An 18055-nucleotide genomic window follows, 5' to 3' on the forward strand; every position below is an offset into this window, starting at 1 on the left:
TAGTCATTTGATGTCAGGATCTGCTGGCTTTGGCAAAGGAGTGAAAGGCTTCAGTTAATACCCGGCTGCACAGGAGGGGCTTCAGTTTTTTCAAGGCAGGAATTTATAGCATTTAGTGTAATCCCACAGTGACTCCTCAGGAATAAACCCGATAACAATACCACATGCAGGTGGCGATTAGGTGGAAACCACGGGCAAATCACCCATGTGCCTCATTTCCAAGACAGGTACGGAACCAGGCTAAGGAGTACCTACAGAGCACTGCATATTGCTTAGTTTGTTTCTAGGCTTGGCCAACCGTCCTTCGCAAGCGCTACAAACACTATGATTTCATGCGTTCCGGTACGACGGCTGCCTGGGTTCGCTGGCTGCCCTGCGGCGCGGCCCGGCCCGGCCCGGCGGGGCCCCCTCAGCCACCGCCCACCCCCGCCAGAGCGTAGTGCGCGCGCGGCCGCGCTTGAGCCGCGCCGCTCGCCGTACCCGCGCCGCCGCCCGCCGCGCATGCGGGGTAGCGGGGCAGCAGAGGCTGCCCGGCCGGCGGGGCGGAAGGACGTTGGTTGGGCCCGCGCTGAGGTGAGGCCGCGCTCGCGCTCCCTCCCCCTCCCGCCGTGTCCCCTCATCCCTCCCCTCACGCCAACGGCCGCCGCTCCGCCCAGCTTCGCCGCGGCCGCCGCCGCCCCGCTCCGCAGCCCGTGACCTCTGCGCGTCCCTGAGGCGGGAGGGGACGGGCCCTGCGGCAGCGGCCGCCCTGCTGGAGGGCAGCGAGGAGCCGCCGCCAGCGTGTGGGACACACACACACACCGGTGAGGGGCTTGCCTCAGGCCGCGGCCCTTTCTCCGGTAACGGGGAACCTGGCTGCGGTGGTTCCTCTTAAACGTGAGAGGAGAGTGAGCGTGCGCGGCTGTGGGCAGCCCCAGGCCCTTGCGGGAACAGCTGGGCCGCCTCCTACTCAGCGCTCCCGCTCCGTTTAGACAGGCCTGCCCTTTTCAGGCCTTGTAGGTTATTAGTAAAATCTTAACGAACAGGAAAAACAAACAAACAAGCAAAAAAACCCCTTTCAGTGCAGTAGGGTTTGTGGTTAATTTTTAAAAAACGAACCACAGGTTGGTTCGAGTCCTGTTGCTTTTCCTTAGAAATTAATAAAATCTGATCAATGTTCTGAATGTCCTCTGATGTAAACAGCAGGTGTGAAATGGTAGACCTTGCAGGGAGTGGAGGATTTAGTGTGAACAGTGAAGGCCAGCCTTGATTCCATGGGTACCATATATAAAGAGTATAAGAATTTATTTAGATTCATAAATAGCTTGACCTTGAATCTTGTCCCTTAAATATTCTCATTGAAAAGTCAAATAGAGAGGAGCACTGTTGTTTATGTTGTGAAAATGATTATTACACAATACAAAAAGCGCAATCTTTCTAAAGTAGAGCTACAGAAAATTATTTAAGTAAGGCTTCTTGTCCCACAATTGTCTTCTTTTTTTCTTTCTGTCTTTTTATTTATTTATTTTTAGGAAATATAATCGCCATGTCATCTGCGCTATTGCCTAAGCCGCAAATGCGGCGCCTTTTGGCCAGGCGGATGAAGTTTCACTTATTTGGGGCATTTTTTGTGTCTGTGGGATGTGCAGCTTTATACAAGGTGAGCTCTCTAGTCATTCAGTTATAAACTGAACTCATTAGACTGTTTTCAGAAGTCATAATATTTTTTTGTTGAGATTTGTTTGAGCTATTCATCAGAAAGCTTTAGTAATGTATTTTTGTAAGCATGTTTCCAGAACATAAATAAATCTTCCTAATCTTCATTTGAAGAAATGATATGAATAACCTGATGCTTTAAGCTGTATAATCAAGATCACGCAATTTGTGACAACTTAACCTTGAGTCTTCTAGTCCTAGACTACTCTTGATCATTTGCACGATTGACACACATTAACTATAGATAGTCTGTGTCTCTGTCATGGTATCTGAGACTCAAGAGAGTTGTCAAAGTCTTATTTTATCTCTAGACTGACTTCAGAAAACTTACTCATAAGCCATTTGGAAACCCCATCCTTCACACTGAAGATATCAGTGTGGGGAAGGCTAGTATGGTGCTTTTTTTCTTTTTTTTTAATGTGTCACGTGGAAATAGAGCATTACATTTCCAAAAAACGCACAGATTGGAGTTTGTTTTCTGTGGTCATTAAGAGACTTCTGACAAAGATAAGAGTGGTAGTTGTTCTTGAGTGCCTTTAGTAAATAATTACCATATCATACACAAAGCAAGCACCGCAGTCTGCATCACTGTGGAAGAAATGGACCTTGGTTTGCCTGTTGAACTAATTCATATACTGTTTGCAGCATTTGAGTATTTGGGAAGCTGTTGATAAAAGGGACTAGAAATTAAGTTAATTTCAGGTTCTTAGTGACAAAGGTATCATAGTCGACAAACTACGCAGGTCAACAGATATCTGTTGGAAACAATAAGCTTTCACGGTTAAAGCTCAGCATCTACTTAACACATCTTCCAAGAGGTAGGAAAGTTTGTTTATAGTCAGACTTAAAATGTATTTTTCTCAATAGTCTGTAGTTTTATACGTTATCTGTCACCCCCACATTAATACACTCGTAAGGCAGCAGACCGTATTTAGAACAAGTGGATCTCAGTAGTGATTTACTTCACTACAGGTTAGATACTGTTGGACAAACCCACCTTGGACCTCCCTTCACATTTTGGGGGGCTTTTTGAGCATGTCCCCTGCTTCAGATGAATGAGTGTCCAAGGAGTCTGGATTGTGTCTTTTTATGTGGGTGAGCTGTAAGAGTGGCTTGACAGTCTTGTAATATTTTACCAGACTTCTGTAGTTGACCTACAGTGTAGCTCAAATGTAATACATTGTTTTAGGATGCCGTTTTATCTGGAGTTAGAGTTTTGCAGCTGCCCACAGGCACCAAACTTGCCATAATGGCATTTTTTACATTTAAAACTGTTAGCGGGGATGGCATTGGACACTTAAGTGTTAATATAGGTGGAGTGTTTCTGGATGGTAAAAATGTAATGTGATATCTTGTAACGGACTTTCCTTTTAAGGTTTCACTTCAGACATTTGTTTTCCTGGCCAGTGGTCAGGTAGCCTGAACTGTGGATTTTAACAGGAACAAAGCAATATTTTACTAATTTGAGCTAATGGCTTTTTAGACTGATATCCACTGATACAAATCATAGCACTAATAGGAAAAAAATTCTGTTCTTAAATCTTTGCAAGCTTTAATTTTCTGTGTGTTACTTTCCAGTTTGGAATTGCTGATCCCAGAAAGCGAGCTTATGCAGAGTTCTATAAAAACTATGATCCCATGAAAGACTTTGAAGCCATGAGAGCAGCTGGTGTGTTTGAGTCTGCACCACCCAAATGATGGTAACCTGCATTTACAGGTAATAAAGTACTCTGCATTAGAACAAGAGTAAGTTAGATTGTTTCAGTGAAACACTGTGCTTCTATTTGGAGGTTGTTCCTTTTTGATCAAATAAAAAGGTGCTCCCAAAGAAGAAGGATACAAATTGCACCTGAGAGACCACCAGGTAGTAAAAACATGAAGAAATAGAGAACTGGGAAGCAGAGAGTAAGGGCAGAGTAGAATGCTCTTGAATACCTTTTGGGTAATTTGTTTAACTTGTGTGATATAAAGACTTGCACAGAGCGATGCCAGGCCTTTCCCTCATGCAGCCCTGGAGAGGAGACAAAGCTTTTGTATTAATCTGTAAGACTTGCCTGATATCATTGTTATGTTGATGCTGTCACATCTTGAACTGCTTCGCTTCGGGCTATCTACTTACCTACTTGTGGTGGTACAGTGAATGAGAAAAGGGAGAGGCTGTTTCTCTCTCTTAGCATACATCTTGACATAAGAAACAGGGACAGCTTCCGTACGTCCTTTTGTCTATTGAAGTTGGTGAGAGGGGGAAGATAACTAGTCATGAGGGGAAATATATTTAAATGCATACATATGTATATATATAAAACCGCAGTGGCATACAGCTCTCTGTACTAATATTTAGATTTTTGCCATACTGAATTAAGCTTGAATAGAACTTTGTTCATGAAACTATTTTCCTAGCACTTAACACTGCCTTTTGTTTGAAGACTACCAAACTTTGTTCTCCTTTACTTCTTGTCATAACACCAGGGAAAAAAAAGTCATGATTTCAACCTTGTCGTAGTTACTAGTAAGCATAGTTACTAAACTGCACAAGCTCATGACGTGACAACTCAATAAAGAATTCCTCCCCCTTTCTTGATCCAAATTTCTTACATTGAGATCTCTGCTTCTCTTAAAATGATTCCAAACTAATCTGGAATGATAGCTTTTTCATTCTTTTGGAATGTTTTCATATTGTGATCATTATGTGATAATCTGTGTCTCTAATTATTTGGGCCAGCTGGATTTTCTCAGCCTCTTTGCTTAAAGCAGCAAGATTGAATAAAAGATTTGTACTTAACGCTATTAATACTAAATTCTGTTGTGTGACAATCTACAACTATCTTGTTTCTGCATAACACAAAGACATAAAAAAAGCAGAGCTCCAGCTCTTCTAACAAATTTAAAAAGAAAAGACTGTGGCAGTCCCTTTGGTGTTTGGGGTGTTTGTTTGTTGGTTTTTTTTTTTTTTGGTGAGAGGGGGAAACTGATGTTCTTTAGCTATGACTGCAACAAAGATAAATAATGAACTGATACATTTACATGGTTTTAATCTTGGTAACTCTGCCTTTGGTTCAGTTGTATTGCTAATATATAGACACTTTTAAACTTTCTTAGACACTGGAATTGCATTCTTTAGTCAGGTGGCCTTCATCAGAGTATTCTGAAAGGCCATCTGGTGCTAAAATCATTTGAAACAAACACTGTCAACAAGGATGCATGTTGAATATTTAATTGAAATCATGAGCAGGATTTTTTTTCAGTGCAAATAGCGCTCCACTCTGTTAGCTTATGCTCCCATTTGCAGCTTAAAAAAAACCCCCAAAGTTGCACATTGTGTGCACCTGTTAAAATGAAATGTTTCCTAAACATTTCTTCCATTCCTTAATTACATCAGCTCAAAAGAAAATGTGAAAGACAAATCTTTATATGTAATTTTGTTTGAATTGCTGATGTTTCTTACTCCTTAGTCTATTTATATACGAACTGCTATTTTTCACTCTTTCGTAGTAGAAGGAGGTCTGGTTTTTTTGGTGCCTGCACATGAATACCTAAACAGAAGGGGAAAACAATGACAGTGTTTCAGATGTTCTGGAAAGTCTGTGAAAAGAACAAGTACACAGAACAGATGGAAGACATTTTCATTTTCTTCAGTAGCTTAAATCTTAGCTATGGAAGTGGGATGGAGATTGAATTTGATGCTGTCTTTGGTATAGTTACCTACAGGGTACATGCATGCTTTACACCTCCCATTTTACTGCACTGTATTCTGTATGTGGCAGTAAATACAGTGGTTTAACCTTGTTGAGTGCTCAGTCTGCAATCAGTGTTTAGCCCCAAAATTGAGGATAGGGTGGGGTAGGCAGGGAGGAGAATTCATGAGTTAAGGTGTTAGCTTGGCACTCTGCCCCAAGTTTGTTCCTGCTGGGCATGCAGGCAGCTTGGCACCTAGGTGTGAATTTACAGTTTCGTCTACTTGGCATGGACTTCGTGTGGTGATACAGATAATGGAAACGAAGTGCAAGTATACATTTGAGGAGTATCCTACCTCTGCAGTGTGCTCAGTAGTAGAATAAAGGGGCAAGCTAAGAGATCAGCGTTAATCACTTGCATGACTCTTGTCATGGAGCACAGCTGGTCTTGGATTGTGTTCAGTATGATGGGGAGAAGCAATTTAAATTTGGTTTTCTTCCTTCCTTGGTAGGTTGCCTACACCACTTGTTTCCTCTCTGGCTCCTATCTGAAAGCTGCATTCCTTTCTCTTTCAGGCCCTTAGCAAGATTGATTCAGTTATCAGTGCATTGTGTATAGTGAATCTGACGTGCTGTGCAGGATTGTTCCAGCTCTTGATTTGTTCCATGTTTCACTTCTGTTTGCCACATGAAGGGTGTGTGAATCTTAAACCATCAGGAAATAACAGGGGGAATTCCTCTAGACTAAACCACCACATAAACATTTCTCTCTATTGCTTTGCATTCATACATACTAATATGTTTACTTAGAGCGTGATGTTTGTCCAACATAATTTTTTTTTTTATCTTGCAGATCCCCTTCGGTCTAAGGAGACTTGGTGACCGAACCTGTTTGTTCACTGAATTGTAAAGTGTAATGCACTTCAGTGCATGGCATGCTCTAATGTAACTCAATAAATAAAATACATGTCAGTGGCGCTTAATTGTCTTCATTAATGTTGAAATGCTTAAATGCTCAGATGCTGGGAATAGTGGTGGAAAGTCTTCATAAATTGCTCAAGATGACTTAAGTCTAGTTTTCTTTCCCCCAGGAATTATTTGCATCTCTGTTTTGGCCAGATTCCACATTTGATAACGAAGTATATCCCTAAGCAGTTACAGCGAGGTTCTCCCGGCTGCTGGTGGGAATATGCAAGAGGATAGTTGTTACAGGAAGGGAGAGGCTGGATCTCTGGAAGGATCTGCATTACTTCTGGCTTCAGAAGGTGAACTGACTTTGATATGAAAGAATTTGTAGAGGAATTCTGCAAATATACTAGCTGACCTTCCTATATTTTTCTGCTGCCATCACTGCATTGCTTTCCTTACAGCAGCAGACTTGTATCAAGACTTATAAACTGTGCAAATGCCCACTCTTATACATGGTATGTTACTCTTAATTGGAAAATGCCTCTGAACTACAGGTATGTTCATGTGTATTTGATATACAGAGGGAAAGAGGGTAAAAAGCAGACAAAATAAGAACTACTTATTTTAGGATATTGTGGTAATGAAAATCTTTGCATGCTGTTTCTAGACACATACACCTTTTTAATATCTGGAAGTAGTCAGCTAAACATAGTTTTGATCTCTGCTACATTCTGTGTGGTCTGAGACCTGATGCTCTACCTTCTGCCACGCTACCCATCGTTTGGAATGTACTTTGTGCGTTGCCTGTTGCTGAGGCTGAAGATGGTGCTAGGACTGTAGCTCTTGATTGCTGAATGTGGGTCCTAGGAGAGGGGTCAAAGCTGATTGTGTGACAGGAGGGATGACTTTGTGTGAAGAAGTATGACAAATGAGGCCATCTGGGTCGTATTTGAAGGCCTTCAGTTCAAATCCTCTTTGGGGTAACTCATTATCTTAAATTGATCATTAACTGCTTAACACTTAATAGGTATCTGCGAGCAACATTTGGACTAATGAGAACACATAAGTAATGTATTTGTTCCAGAACACTGTTACGGAGCAATATGGGATTTTCTTTAAACTTTCCATGCAGGCTGTGCTTCCTTTAAGTAAAGAAAGGATATGACATTTAGTGGTGCAGGGGAAACCATCTAGTAATCAAAATACCCCTGCTCCTATAAATGTAAACCAAAGCTTAACAATAGCAAATGATACCCATTTATCTTCCCAATGTACAGTATAAACATTGTATGCCATTAAGTACTGACTAACATTCTCTCAGGCATGGCTGCAGGTTTAAAGAGCCAGGTGTCTTTAGTCATACTGACAGCTTCAGAGGCAAAGAAACCCGCTACTGCCAGGTGTGCAGGCTAATAGACCTAACTGCCCTTGCAGCTCTAGCCCCTATATTCTTCCCAGTTGCTATGAATTAATTTACTTTTAAATTCTAAGTTTCTTCTGACCTGTTACAGCCAACAGCAGTTATTGCAGCCTGTGTTCCTTCAGTTACCAGTGTGTGCCGATTTAAACAAATGGGTCTTGTGACTGAAGATGATGATGATAGCTTTTTGGCCATACAGCAGAGCTCAAATGTATTCAAGCACAACAATGAAAGGTGAGCGCTGACTTCTGTGTCTGTGCTTTTAGAGTGTGCAGGTTGTAAGTGTTGCTTTCTGTATAATGATACTGTGGTTTCATAGTGGCTGCAAAGCAAGTACGTCCTTTCAGCAGGCACTGCCAACCAACCCTTAGCTCACTTTCCTCTGGAGCAGGGAGGGAGGGCAAAGTTGGGTACCTAACCTGGGAGTAGGCAGAAGAGCTAACCTTTTCTGAAAGCAGCACCAACCCATCAATTTTCCCTTTTTTTTTTTTTTTTTTTTTTCTTTTTGCCTTTTCCAGCAAGAGTTCGGCTAATCCTACCTTGCAAATGGTTGGGAGTGGGCCTCAGTATAGTACAAGAAAGACCTGTGTGACAGCCTCTAATCAGCTGCTTGTTACAGGGTCTGACATGCTGTTTCTAGGAGATGCAGAGCTGAAAAACATGCTCTGAGACCATCCCAACTGTCTGTAAAGGTTTTTGCTGTATTTATGTATGAAATAATATGTAAAAGGAAACTGATTGACTTAAAGCTACTTTGAGGAAGGTCTTGCCATGTATAAGCCTGACCATTCAAATTTTTGGCTGGCTTGCTTTATTCTTGAGTGTTTGAGGAATGATGGATTGTTCTGGAAGCAAACTAAAAAGATAGATTTGAAGTTGTGAGCTCTGCAGGTCTAAGGAGCATTATGAGAATAGGCATGTTTTAAGAGTACACATTGGAGTGCTTTAGCAGCTAAGTACAGGCAGCTGCTCTTTGGACAACTTTGTTTTCATAGTTCACACAGCTTATATGTATGAGAAGCTGATTTATATGCTGTCTCCACACATGTTTCCATACATGTGGTCAGGAGGGGGAGAAAGAACCTGCCTAACGCAGTAAAGATACTAGCTTAATTCACTGAAGATGAGTGTAATTTAAGGAAGTGTTTATTCCAGGAGAATATAATTCAGGAGAAACACAAATGTATCTTAAACAATGGCTGCACTCTACAAACTTTTAGACATTGAATTGCCGACTTCCCTCATTTTTTACAGGTGTGTTTGCATCCTCTTGGCTGGTTTGTGTACTACGTAACTAATGAACAGATTAGTCTAATTCAAATGGTGACTACAGTGCTGTTTTGATTCCATTCAGCACACATTTTTTTTTGCAAGCTAATCATTAGTTTTTACTTCCAAAGTATTGTCATGCTCTACTGCATTTCCTGGCACATGACAAAATCCAGTGACCAACTGGAGTATAACGGGGTCTATGTGAAGCTTGTATGTCTGTCTTGTCACTGTTCCACACAGTGACCTGTTCTTTTCCTTGTAAGTGAGTGACCAAAGAGCTCACAAAAACAAGTATTATAGGAATAGCTTTATTATCTTTAAACAATCTCATTATATTACAATTTATCCATCAGTATGCAAAATTAGAGGTATTAAACTATTTCCATAAAATATTCAGGAACAAAGCATGTGTGTGTATATACATATACATTTTTTAAATAGTGTTATTTAAACAATGACTAGGTTATTAAATCACTGTGTGAAATGTTGATAATGGATGGATTTATTTCACAGTCAGAAAAGGACAATACAGATCCCAGGCTTCTGTATTTTCAGTACACAAGAGACACGGCTTTTAGAAATACCCTTTAACAAAACAGAACTCATGAGAGAAACGTTGCAGTTACTACATTCTTATTTACTGTGCATTTGGTCATATCAAGTATGCAAAGATGTTATTAACTATAAAGCATATGTAACCGCTCCAAATGATGATCAGATTTTATTCCAGTTCTTGTCTGAAATTACAGTCGTGTTCAGGAATCCCCAGACAAAATTCATGTCCGTAAGTACGTAGAAAAGGGGAGAAAAGTAACACGGGTAGTTGAAAACCAAATAAGATTTTGTTTTTTAAATTAAAATCGCCATAGCCAGATGTGGCATATAAAGTAATCTAACTGTGCCCAGAGACAGTGATTTCTTGTCTACTACAAACTGTAAATCATCTGAAAAAGATGACACTTAGAAAGGTTTTTTGTCTTGATGTGTTCAGCATTGTAAGTGCATCATGATGGTATTACTGACTATTAATGTAATTGGCACCTGTAGTCCATACTGTGAGATCAATTTAAGGAAAAAAAAAAAAAATCTCACTTTGCTTAGCACAAACATATTTGAAAGGTCACGTTTCTAAATATCCCTGGTTTTATCTGTTCAAAAGTGATAAGCATAAAATAAATTAGGGCTTAAATGAGACCTGTGTAGTGGTGGCAGATCAGAAGTAAGTGAGACTCAACAAGGCTATATGTAGCACCTGCACATCTATGTTACACTGAGCTTACAGATTTTTGGTAGATTTTAAGGAGACTAAGCTCTGTTTCTTAAATTTTTGAACTGCACATTACTGTCTTCCAGACAATGCACAATGTCATATATACATTGAAAGTCCTGAAAATTTGATGGTGGATAAAATAAAGTTTCTGTATACAGACAGTTTAAAAAATAAATTAATGTTTTAATTCATGTTTTGTTCTCCAAACCACACAAAGGCACTAGTTTACATTAAGGACTAATGTCCTGCAAAACTTCAGTCAAATAAAGGAAGCTATTTTAAGGTTAAAGTGGTGCTAAAACCCAGCTGTCACTAGTAACTTAAAACAGCCACACTGGGTTTTTCAGATTTAGTGGGGGAAAATGTTTTGCCTCAGGATGTAGATGTTGGGGGGAGTTTGTGTGGGGGGGGAAAGGCTCAGCCTTGAGCAAGTTTTTACAGCTGAGTTATAAACCTGGTTTATAACAGGAACTGGCAGGCCCTAAAATATGATATAGTAGGTATTGATACACATTTTGTGTGTGTGGTGAGAATGTCTGTATGCATGCAATTTTTCCTTATTCTCTGATTTTTGGGTATTGCAAAGAAAAAGGATTTTGATTGAGCTATAGTGCAAGGCTGTTCCTTTTCACTTTATTCATCTGCTAGAACACTTCCCTTCCAGCACTAGTATTTGGCTAGGGAGCAGGAATGTTGTCAAGATTAGAAAAGCTATTGGGCTTAACTTTGTTATCATCTCCTACCTCCTCAGAAATTATGCTTCCTGATCTAGGTTACTGCAGAGAAAGCATTACTTTCAAAATGGCAAGGTATTACTACACTCACCACAAATAACTATTAATTAAATCCTTTCCTCAAGGCTTTATTTTTCACCATGGTGAATTTGCTAATGAATACTTGGGCAAAATTTGGATCAACTACATACTGATATGTTTTCATTATAGTTGGAAGGTGTTCAGCAGCCACAGTTTGCAATGCTGGCACTGTCGAGGTGCTGGGAGCGAGGTGGTAAGATGTCTTTGTGATGTACTCCACAAGGCGGTTGTACTGTTGTTCTGACAGTCTCTCTCTAGCTCCATCTGCCTGAAATCAGATAAGATAAATTAGTTACTGAGTTACTGACAGTAACTGAACTTAGCAGTAAGGACAGTAACTTCCACATTACTTTCTGTAGTTAAAAATCTTCCTCCCTGGGATCTTTCTTACAATAGTTTAATGGATATTTTAATCAACCGTGTCCTCCCACAGTTTAGTGCTTGGTGGATTAGTCCTTTCCTTTGCTGTCTTGGACACTTCTGAGAAGCTTTGACTCAGCCATAGAAAATTCAAGCAGTATCTTTTGAGAATTTCAGGGATGGACATCTTGGTCAAGAGTAGATCTTTACAACAGATTGACTCTTTGTAGACAGGAAAAGCATTTGAACCCCATTTAGAATAATGCCAGTAGCTCTTGGCAGTGCTTATCAAATTGCAATTCTAATTAGCAAAAGCATTTTCTCACAAAGTACAATTAAAGTCAGCCCATATCTATATCTGGGCAGTTAAGTTTAACTCTTCAACTTACTTGATTTAAAATATTGACTAGAAGCTACCTTCTAGCTGAATGTCCTATGACAGAATATATCCATCTGCTTCTGGTAAGCAAAAAAGCCATTCCGAGTCAGATGACCCACACAATTATATTTTTTTTAATGAAAGAGTTTTACTAAAGATGGTTTGGGCATATTGTTTCTGGAGAAGAAATTAAGGTGTCTATGCAAACTGTCTTTCCCACCACCATGAGTTGGAAGGACTCCTCTGCAGAAATCCCTTTTTGCAGGCTGGAATATGTAGAAGTTCAAGGCTCTAGCAAGAGGGATGCAAGTAACCTACCTCTAGTGGAAAAAAAGACAGTAAAACAAATACCGTCATCAGAAAGGTGGCATCTACTGTATGGTTCCCACCAGATAAAGTATTAGATGAAAAGCCATGGGCAAGCCTGGCTTTGGAAGATCAATCTGCTATGTGCTTTTTTTGAAGGAGAAAGTGAAGATGAATATGGCAAGCTTGAGAAGGGAAAGCATGCAAGCAGGCATCAAGCTAGTTGGATTGTTTCAAAAAAATGTATTTCAGAAATACCACCCTGGATGCTGCAGTGGCATCACTAGCAAAGTCATTCAGAATATAAGTTATTCCCAAAATATGACAGTGAACAAAAAGGCAGAAGCTATCCCGAGGCTGGACTTTGACGCTTCCTTATTTATACTTGGAGAACTGCTGACCAGTTTAATTTTTGAAGAGTTTAAAATGTCTTTGTTTGTTGGATGTCACACTAAGGATCCAGCGATAGCTTGTGAATCTCTTTCAGAGAGTTTCACTCCTGCCTCACCAGACGTGGTGGTATTTTCCAACAGTGCCATTGGATTCAGTTTAACATCCACAGTCAGTATCTTGTCACACCTCTGAACTGAAAGGCTCATTTTAAACAAAACATTGCTTATTTGAAGGAAGAATTAATATGACTGATAGATAGTAACAGGTGTCACATCCAAATCAAAATAGTCCCCTCTGTTTTTTTTACTATGCCTTTGGAGATGGATTTGCTGCTAAGCAAGTAGAAATACTCCTCTTTTCAAACATCACCACAAAAATGCTAAAGGAAGCAGGCTCATGAACAAGCTCCGAAGCTCAAGGTTGGAGCCTGTGCCTGGAAACAGCGGAAATGATGACATGGGCAGAGGAGAGTGTGGCTTCCATGAATGACCTTAAAGGGCGGGAAAAGTCAGAAGGCAGACTGCTGCAGCAGGCTCACAGCTAACAGTGGAGAATGGTGTCTGAACCACGTCTTCAGTCTGGTGGCACAGAAAAAGTATCTCAGCAGTCTGTTCTACCCATTGAAAGGAGAGAAATACACTGAAGTGCCACCTACGTACACTAGATTTTAAGTTATGGGGTAACTCTTGCATGTAGGTAGCTCCACCTTTTTTCCTGATTTCTGCTTCCAGGGAGGTAAGCCCAGGGGCAGCTGGGTTGTCGTTCTGCCTCCACGCTGACCAGAAGACCCAAGTTATCAAAGGGGGTAGAAAGGGTGCTGGCATCCCACTCGCCTACTCTTGTGAACCCATTCTTCACTCAGCCCCAGGCTATATCCCACAGATACAGCATAATTATTCAGGAGGAAATATTAACTGCGCTTGGATGGTCTTCCAGAGCAACTGGGACCCTACTTGCTTCCAGATGACTTCATCTGCAACTGTCTGCTCCTCCAGCCAGTTTCAGTTTAGCTTATATTGTCAAGACAACAACAGAAACTTGGCATTGCTGATATTCTGCATTTTTTCCTAAATGGGACTTAACATTGTCACCAAGTGCCTTAGCCCACTACTTTGAAGAACTATAATGTTAATAGCCAGACCAGTCAGTGAATCAAAACTTAGTCACGGGTTGCTTAATGTACCTGCTAGAGGAATCTTAAAGTCCTTTCATGCTAGGAAGTTAAGAACTCCAGAATTTTTCTAAAATTCCTCTCGTTCTGGCTTATAAGGAATAAGCCTTCAGCAATTCTAACTCTGCAGTAGCTACAGCACCTTTGTTGTGCAGTCCAGATGTTTATGTAGCACTGATGGGCTGTTTTGTGCACACTGACTAAGGAGATCTGGTCCTTTAGGGTTCTTTTCACCGCTTGGAAAAATACAGAGACTGGTTTTCAGCTCCAGAGATGATAACATGTAGCACTATCATGAAAATCCTGTTGCAGATCATTATAAAGAACTTCTGGAATATCTGAAATTCCAGGGCCCCTCAATTTTTTTGCCGTCGTCTTGATGTTATAAGCTGTGTACCAAGAGCAGCTGGAAGAGCAGCCTTTTGAGTTTGATGTCTGTCTGGAAGCAAGCAGTGTCTCAATTACTTTGGAAGATAATCCAAGTACAATTAATGTTTCCCTTTCAGTAACAATGTTGTCAGTGTCAGTTTTCAAGAATCCATCCAGGCTATTCCTAGCCAGATGGATTAAGTTATATATTGTGGAGGTGAAGAAGCCATCAGGCAAACCTACTGCCGAAGGAGTCAAAACATGCTCTATAACATCTCTGGTGATTACAGCTATAGAATAACTCATGTTTTGTTTCCTAGTAGTTCCAAGAAGCTGAGGAGAGGGAAGGGGAGAAACTGTTTCGGGCAGAGCTGAAACAAAACTTGGCAATTATTTTTGTGAGCAGTAAGACAAAAACGTGGATTTTTTTAAATGTTGAAATGAAATGTTTCAATTTGTTGTATTATTACCAGGATCTTTGACTAAATTAATTTGAAAAATAAACGTAATTTATATTTGGTAGCAGTGCCTCTATTTTGCTGAAATCACCGTAATATTTTGGTTGACCTGACTGGGAATTTTCCAGCTAAAAATTCTGGCTATCTTTACTAACATCATCATGTACAGATGTGTCTGCACTTCAGCTGAGGACAGCTTCAGTGCAGCGAGGTGGCCTACCATTAATACTTAGGAGTCGTGTCTATTCAAATGTAGGTCTGCAGCTCTGAGGCTGCTCACCTACAAGTCGCAGTTTGCTGCTCCTGAGGTTCCTTTTCCTCATCACATTCAAAGAGTTTTTTGAAGCTTTTGTCGGGGAGCGGAAGGGGAGGCCCTGGCTCCCACCAGCACCAGCACTACACACAACACCCCACACATTGTGGGAGTGACATGCTCAGCTGCAGAAAGGAAATGACTAAGTATGAAACTAAGTATGCCACTAAGACAAAAAACTATAATAAACACTAATTACAAAAGAGTATTACTTAACTGTAGGTAGTTACTAAAATTTTATGAAGCTTCTGGAATCTTTTCTTGTGTAGCTGCCTTAGCATAAAAAAACCCCCAAAATTCCTTATTCTTGTCTGCCCTGCTTTCCACTGCTTTCCTTAGAGCACATTTCTTTAGATTTTCACACAAATTTCAGCATTGGTGTCTGCATTCTGAAGGAATATTTTGCCAGGTCTGTTTTGTACAGCATCCTTCAGCTTTTGCTGTCTTGCCATCACTGACTTTGCTCCGCCTGGGGGACAGGCAGTCTCCTCACCACTTTTGGTGTGCCATACATTTTCACTGCATTCTCAAGAGCCTGCACCAGCAAAAGAGATTGTGTGCTGTGGCTGGGTGGCAGCTCCCGGCATTGCTATGCCACTGAAGTAAGACTCCCGTATTTCTATCCAGAACTTCAGAAAAAAACGCATCTTTGGTCCAGTACGTCCACAGCAGGTCACATTTACTGTGTGTGCCAGCACGTGTGTGTGGGAACGTCAGACTCTGCACACGCCATGTGGGGTTGTGCTGTGCACGTACAGAAGCCGCTGGCCCCGAAGTCCTGAATGTTCCCAGCTGCGGCAGCGGTGGGGACTAGACTTGGGCTCCCTGTCCCCCACGTTCCCTTCTCCCAGCCAGGCAGCCCCTCTGCCTCCAACCTTTGGGCAAGCAGCCCTTCCCCCCGAGCAGCAGCCTATTCCTCACCCCTGGGATAACCGGATATAAAGACAAGAGCCATCAGACTACAGCCTAGTAAAAGAAGATCTGGGCTGGTGCTAAAGTCAGGGTTAGGATGGGTTGAGTGCAACAAATGCCTTAAGGAGCACAAACTGTCTTCCTCTCCCCTCCAGGACAGTAGCTCTGGACTGGGCAGGATAGTCTGGATTCAGTCTGATGTGTGCCTCCAGCAACCACACAGCACTCGGGGATAAAAAAAGCTGATCTTTGCCCACTTGCATCGAAATTTAAATAATGCCTTATGTAGCTTTGTGGTGAGGGAAGGCAACTTCAGTCAACAGCGCTCTGTGAGACTGAGGTTAGTGGAAAAACAATAAATGTAAACAGAGAATTCAGCACTAAAAAAAGCTCTTAGAAAAAAATCCAAGCACTGTCATGTCACAGATGAAGTCCTTGCTGTGCTGGAATCAATAGCAAAACTCTTCAGTGGCTTTGGTAAAGCTAGGATTTTACTGAAGGTGCTGAAGCCTCCCCTACTTTTTGGCACACCTCATACTTCATGGTTTTTTTTTACATGTTCTTTTCTTATGCTTGAAACAGAAATTTCTGGTATAGCAGTCTATGAACTACCTGACACAATTCTTAAGAAAAAAAAAACCAACAGGGACATGCGTGTTTGTTTTTGAAATGATCTCTCATATGATTCCACTTGAGAATTTAATACAATAAACATTGTTTCCCGAAAGTATAAAAATATAACATTCTTCTACCATTAAAAGAAGATAATCTATCCAAAACCTCAGTATTCAAATGGCTTAGAGATCTTTCAATATAAAGACGAAGGATTTATGCTTTTACTGGCAAACACTTGACGCATCCAATCTCAGCAAAAGAACTGATCCATTTTAAAGTTAATGGTTACAGAAGAAGGAAGATCTAAGGAAGTAAATACAGCTAGCAGCCAAGCAAGACCACTGCCAAGCAAGACCACTGCACTGGAAGTGACAAGATAAGAAACATGCTGAAAGGAGCATGGATCAGCATCACTGAACTGGTAAAACAGAATTCACAGAAGAATAAAAGGAACTGTTCTTGCTGTGGCTTTGTTGTTTTCTTGCTGAGGCAGCAATGCTGGCTTGCCAAACAATAAACACCTCATGCACATGTAGTCATGAGAACCTCTTCAGAAAAGAGGTGGTGCTTACCAAGAACCCAGATTTCCCCTACCTTTTCCCCAGAAATTTGCTGTCACAGATAGGGAACGCCATGATCGATAAGAGGACAGAAGGGAGGAGACACGTCCCATTCATCCAAAGGGCAACACAGTCAACTCTGAGGTGTGTGGAAGAGCAGGCCTCCTGGATTTGCACTTAGGCCTCTGGCCTCCCGCCCCAAAGATGAGTATCCCAAAAAGCACCATCATCAGTGTAACTTCATTGTCGAGTGACAATTGTACTCAAGCCCTTACCTCCAAATCAGAAGGCACCCTCTGTTGTTTTAGCTGTACCTTCAGCAGGTCTTTTTGCTGTTCATCTTCCAGGCAATCAATTTCAGTCACGGGGAACGCCTGCTGCTGCGTGTCTTCACTGATGCTCACCACAAAGAGCACCTCGGAGGTGAGCAGCAAGCAGCCTTCATGCTGCTGGCCTGATCCACTCACAATCATGACGTCTAAGGCCATATGGACCTCCGGCCTTCCTAGAGATTGCAGCATTTTCCTACATTACCAAGGAGGAAAAAAAAAAAAAGAAGAAAAAAAGTAGTCAGTGTTATGCATTGGATCCTCCAGGACTTCTTTTGATCACTAATGTTTTTACTTAAGCCTGTAGCTATCACCTACAAATATAAAATAAGCCAGGGAATATATCCCAAATCTCCCGTTACTGGAAGATGCAAGACTTAAGATTCAGAGAATAAATGTGAAACTGTTACTATCAAAACTCCTTAATCATTTGCTGCAAAATTGGCTTAATGCCCATGCTAGGTCAGCCTATTTCCCATCCTAATGGAAAAATTACCCTGAGAAGTGGCTTACAAATTCAGCGCAGAAAATAAAGCTATCTTCACTAACAGCTGTTTCTGGAGATGTGCAGAATTTTTCTTGGGCTCAGTGCAATGATAAATAAGAACTCACTGAATGCCATTAAATAAAAATCAGCTCTGTAGTTCCAAAGCTGGAAGCAGCTCAGCAGCCCATCACTTGCAGATTGGGTTTCTATGCACTACCTTTGTGTTTAATGTTCCTAAACAAACTGCTATAACTCAGCCTTTCCTAGGGAAGCAGCCTCTTAACTTGACCACCGGCCAGAACCTATTAATAAACAATGTGGATGTAAAAATGAGCAAGTGTCTAAATA

The 18055-nt window shown here is 41.2% G+C and overlaps 2 protein-coding genes across 6 annotated transcripts in view; one reads left to right on the top strand and one right to left on the bottom strand.

Moving 5' to 3' along the window:
* The first annotated feature begins 447 nt into the window (after positions 1 to 447).
* Positions 448 to 6341, top strand: LOC104360376 (cytochrome c oxidase subunit 6C). Of its 2 annotated transcripts, none has more exons than XM_042785994.1 (4): positions 448 to 573; positions 1512 to 1639; positions 3274 to 3412; positions 6223 to 6341. In XM_042785994.1, exons 2-3 carry the CDS (start codon positions 1526 to 1528, stop codon positions 3391 to 3393), a joined length of 234 nt encoding a protein of 77 aa, XP_042641928.1. In that variant the 5' UTR covers positions 448 to 573; positions 1512 to 1525; the 3' UTR covers positions 3394 to 3412; positions 6223 to 6341. The 2 variants fall into 2 exon arrangements, with proteins under 2 accessions (XP_042641928.1, XP_032843777.1); XM_032987886.2 differs by lacking the exon at positions 448 to 573 and adding an exon at positions 661 to 803.
* A 2921-nt stretch (positions 6342 to 9262) lies between these two features.
* VPS13B (vacuolar protein sorting 13 homolog B) overlaps positions 9263 to 18055 on the bottom strand; it is a 471233-nt gene continuing 462440 nt past the window's right edge. For all 4 annotated transcript variants that reach the window (XM_042785990.1, XM_042785992.1, XM_042785989.1 and 1 more), the window contains 2 exons: positions 17167 to 17416; positions 9263 to 11323 (listed from right to left, as the gene is read on the bottom strand). In XM_042785990.1, the coding sequence (XP_042641924.1) occupies positions 11078 to 11323; positions 17167 to 17416 (496 nt within the window). In that variant the 3' untranslated portion in view covers positions 9263 to 11077. The remainder of the gene's footprint in view (positions 11324 to 17166; positions 17417 to 18055) is intronic.

Source organism: Tyto alba, unplaced genomic scaffold (genome assembly GCF_018691265.1).
Source record: "Tyto alba isolate M040663 unplaced genomic scaffold, T.alba_DEE_v4.0 Super-Scaffold_9, whole genome shotgun sequence".
Classification (NCBI taxonomy): Eukaryota; Metazoa; Chordata; class Aves; order Strigiformes; family Tytonidae; genus Tyto; species Tyto alba.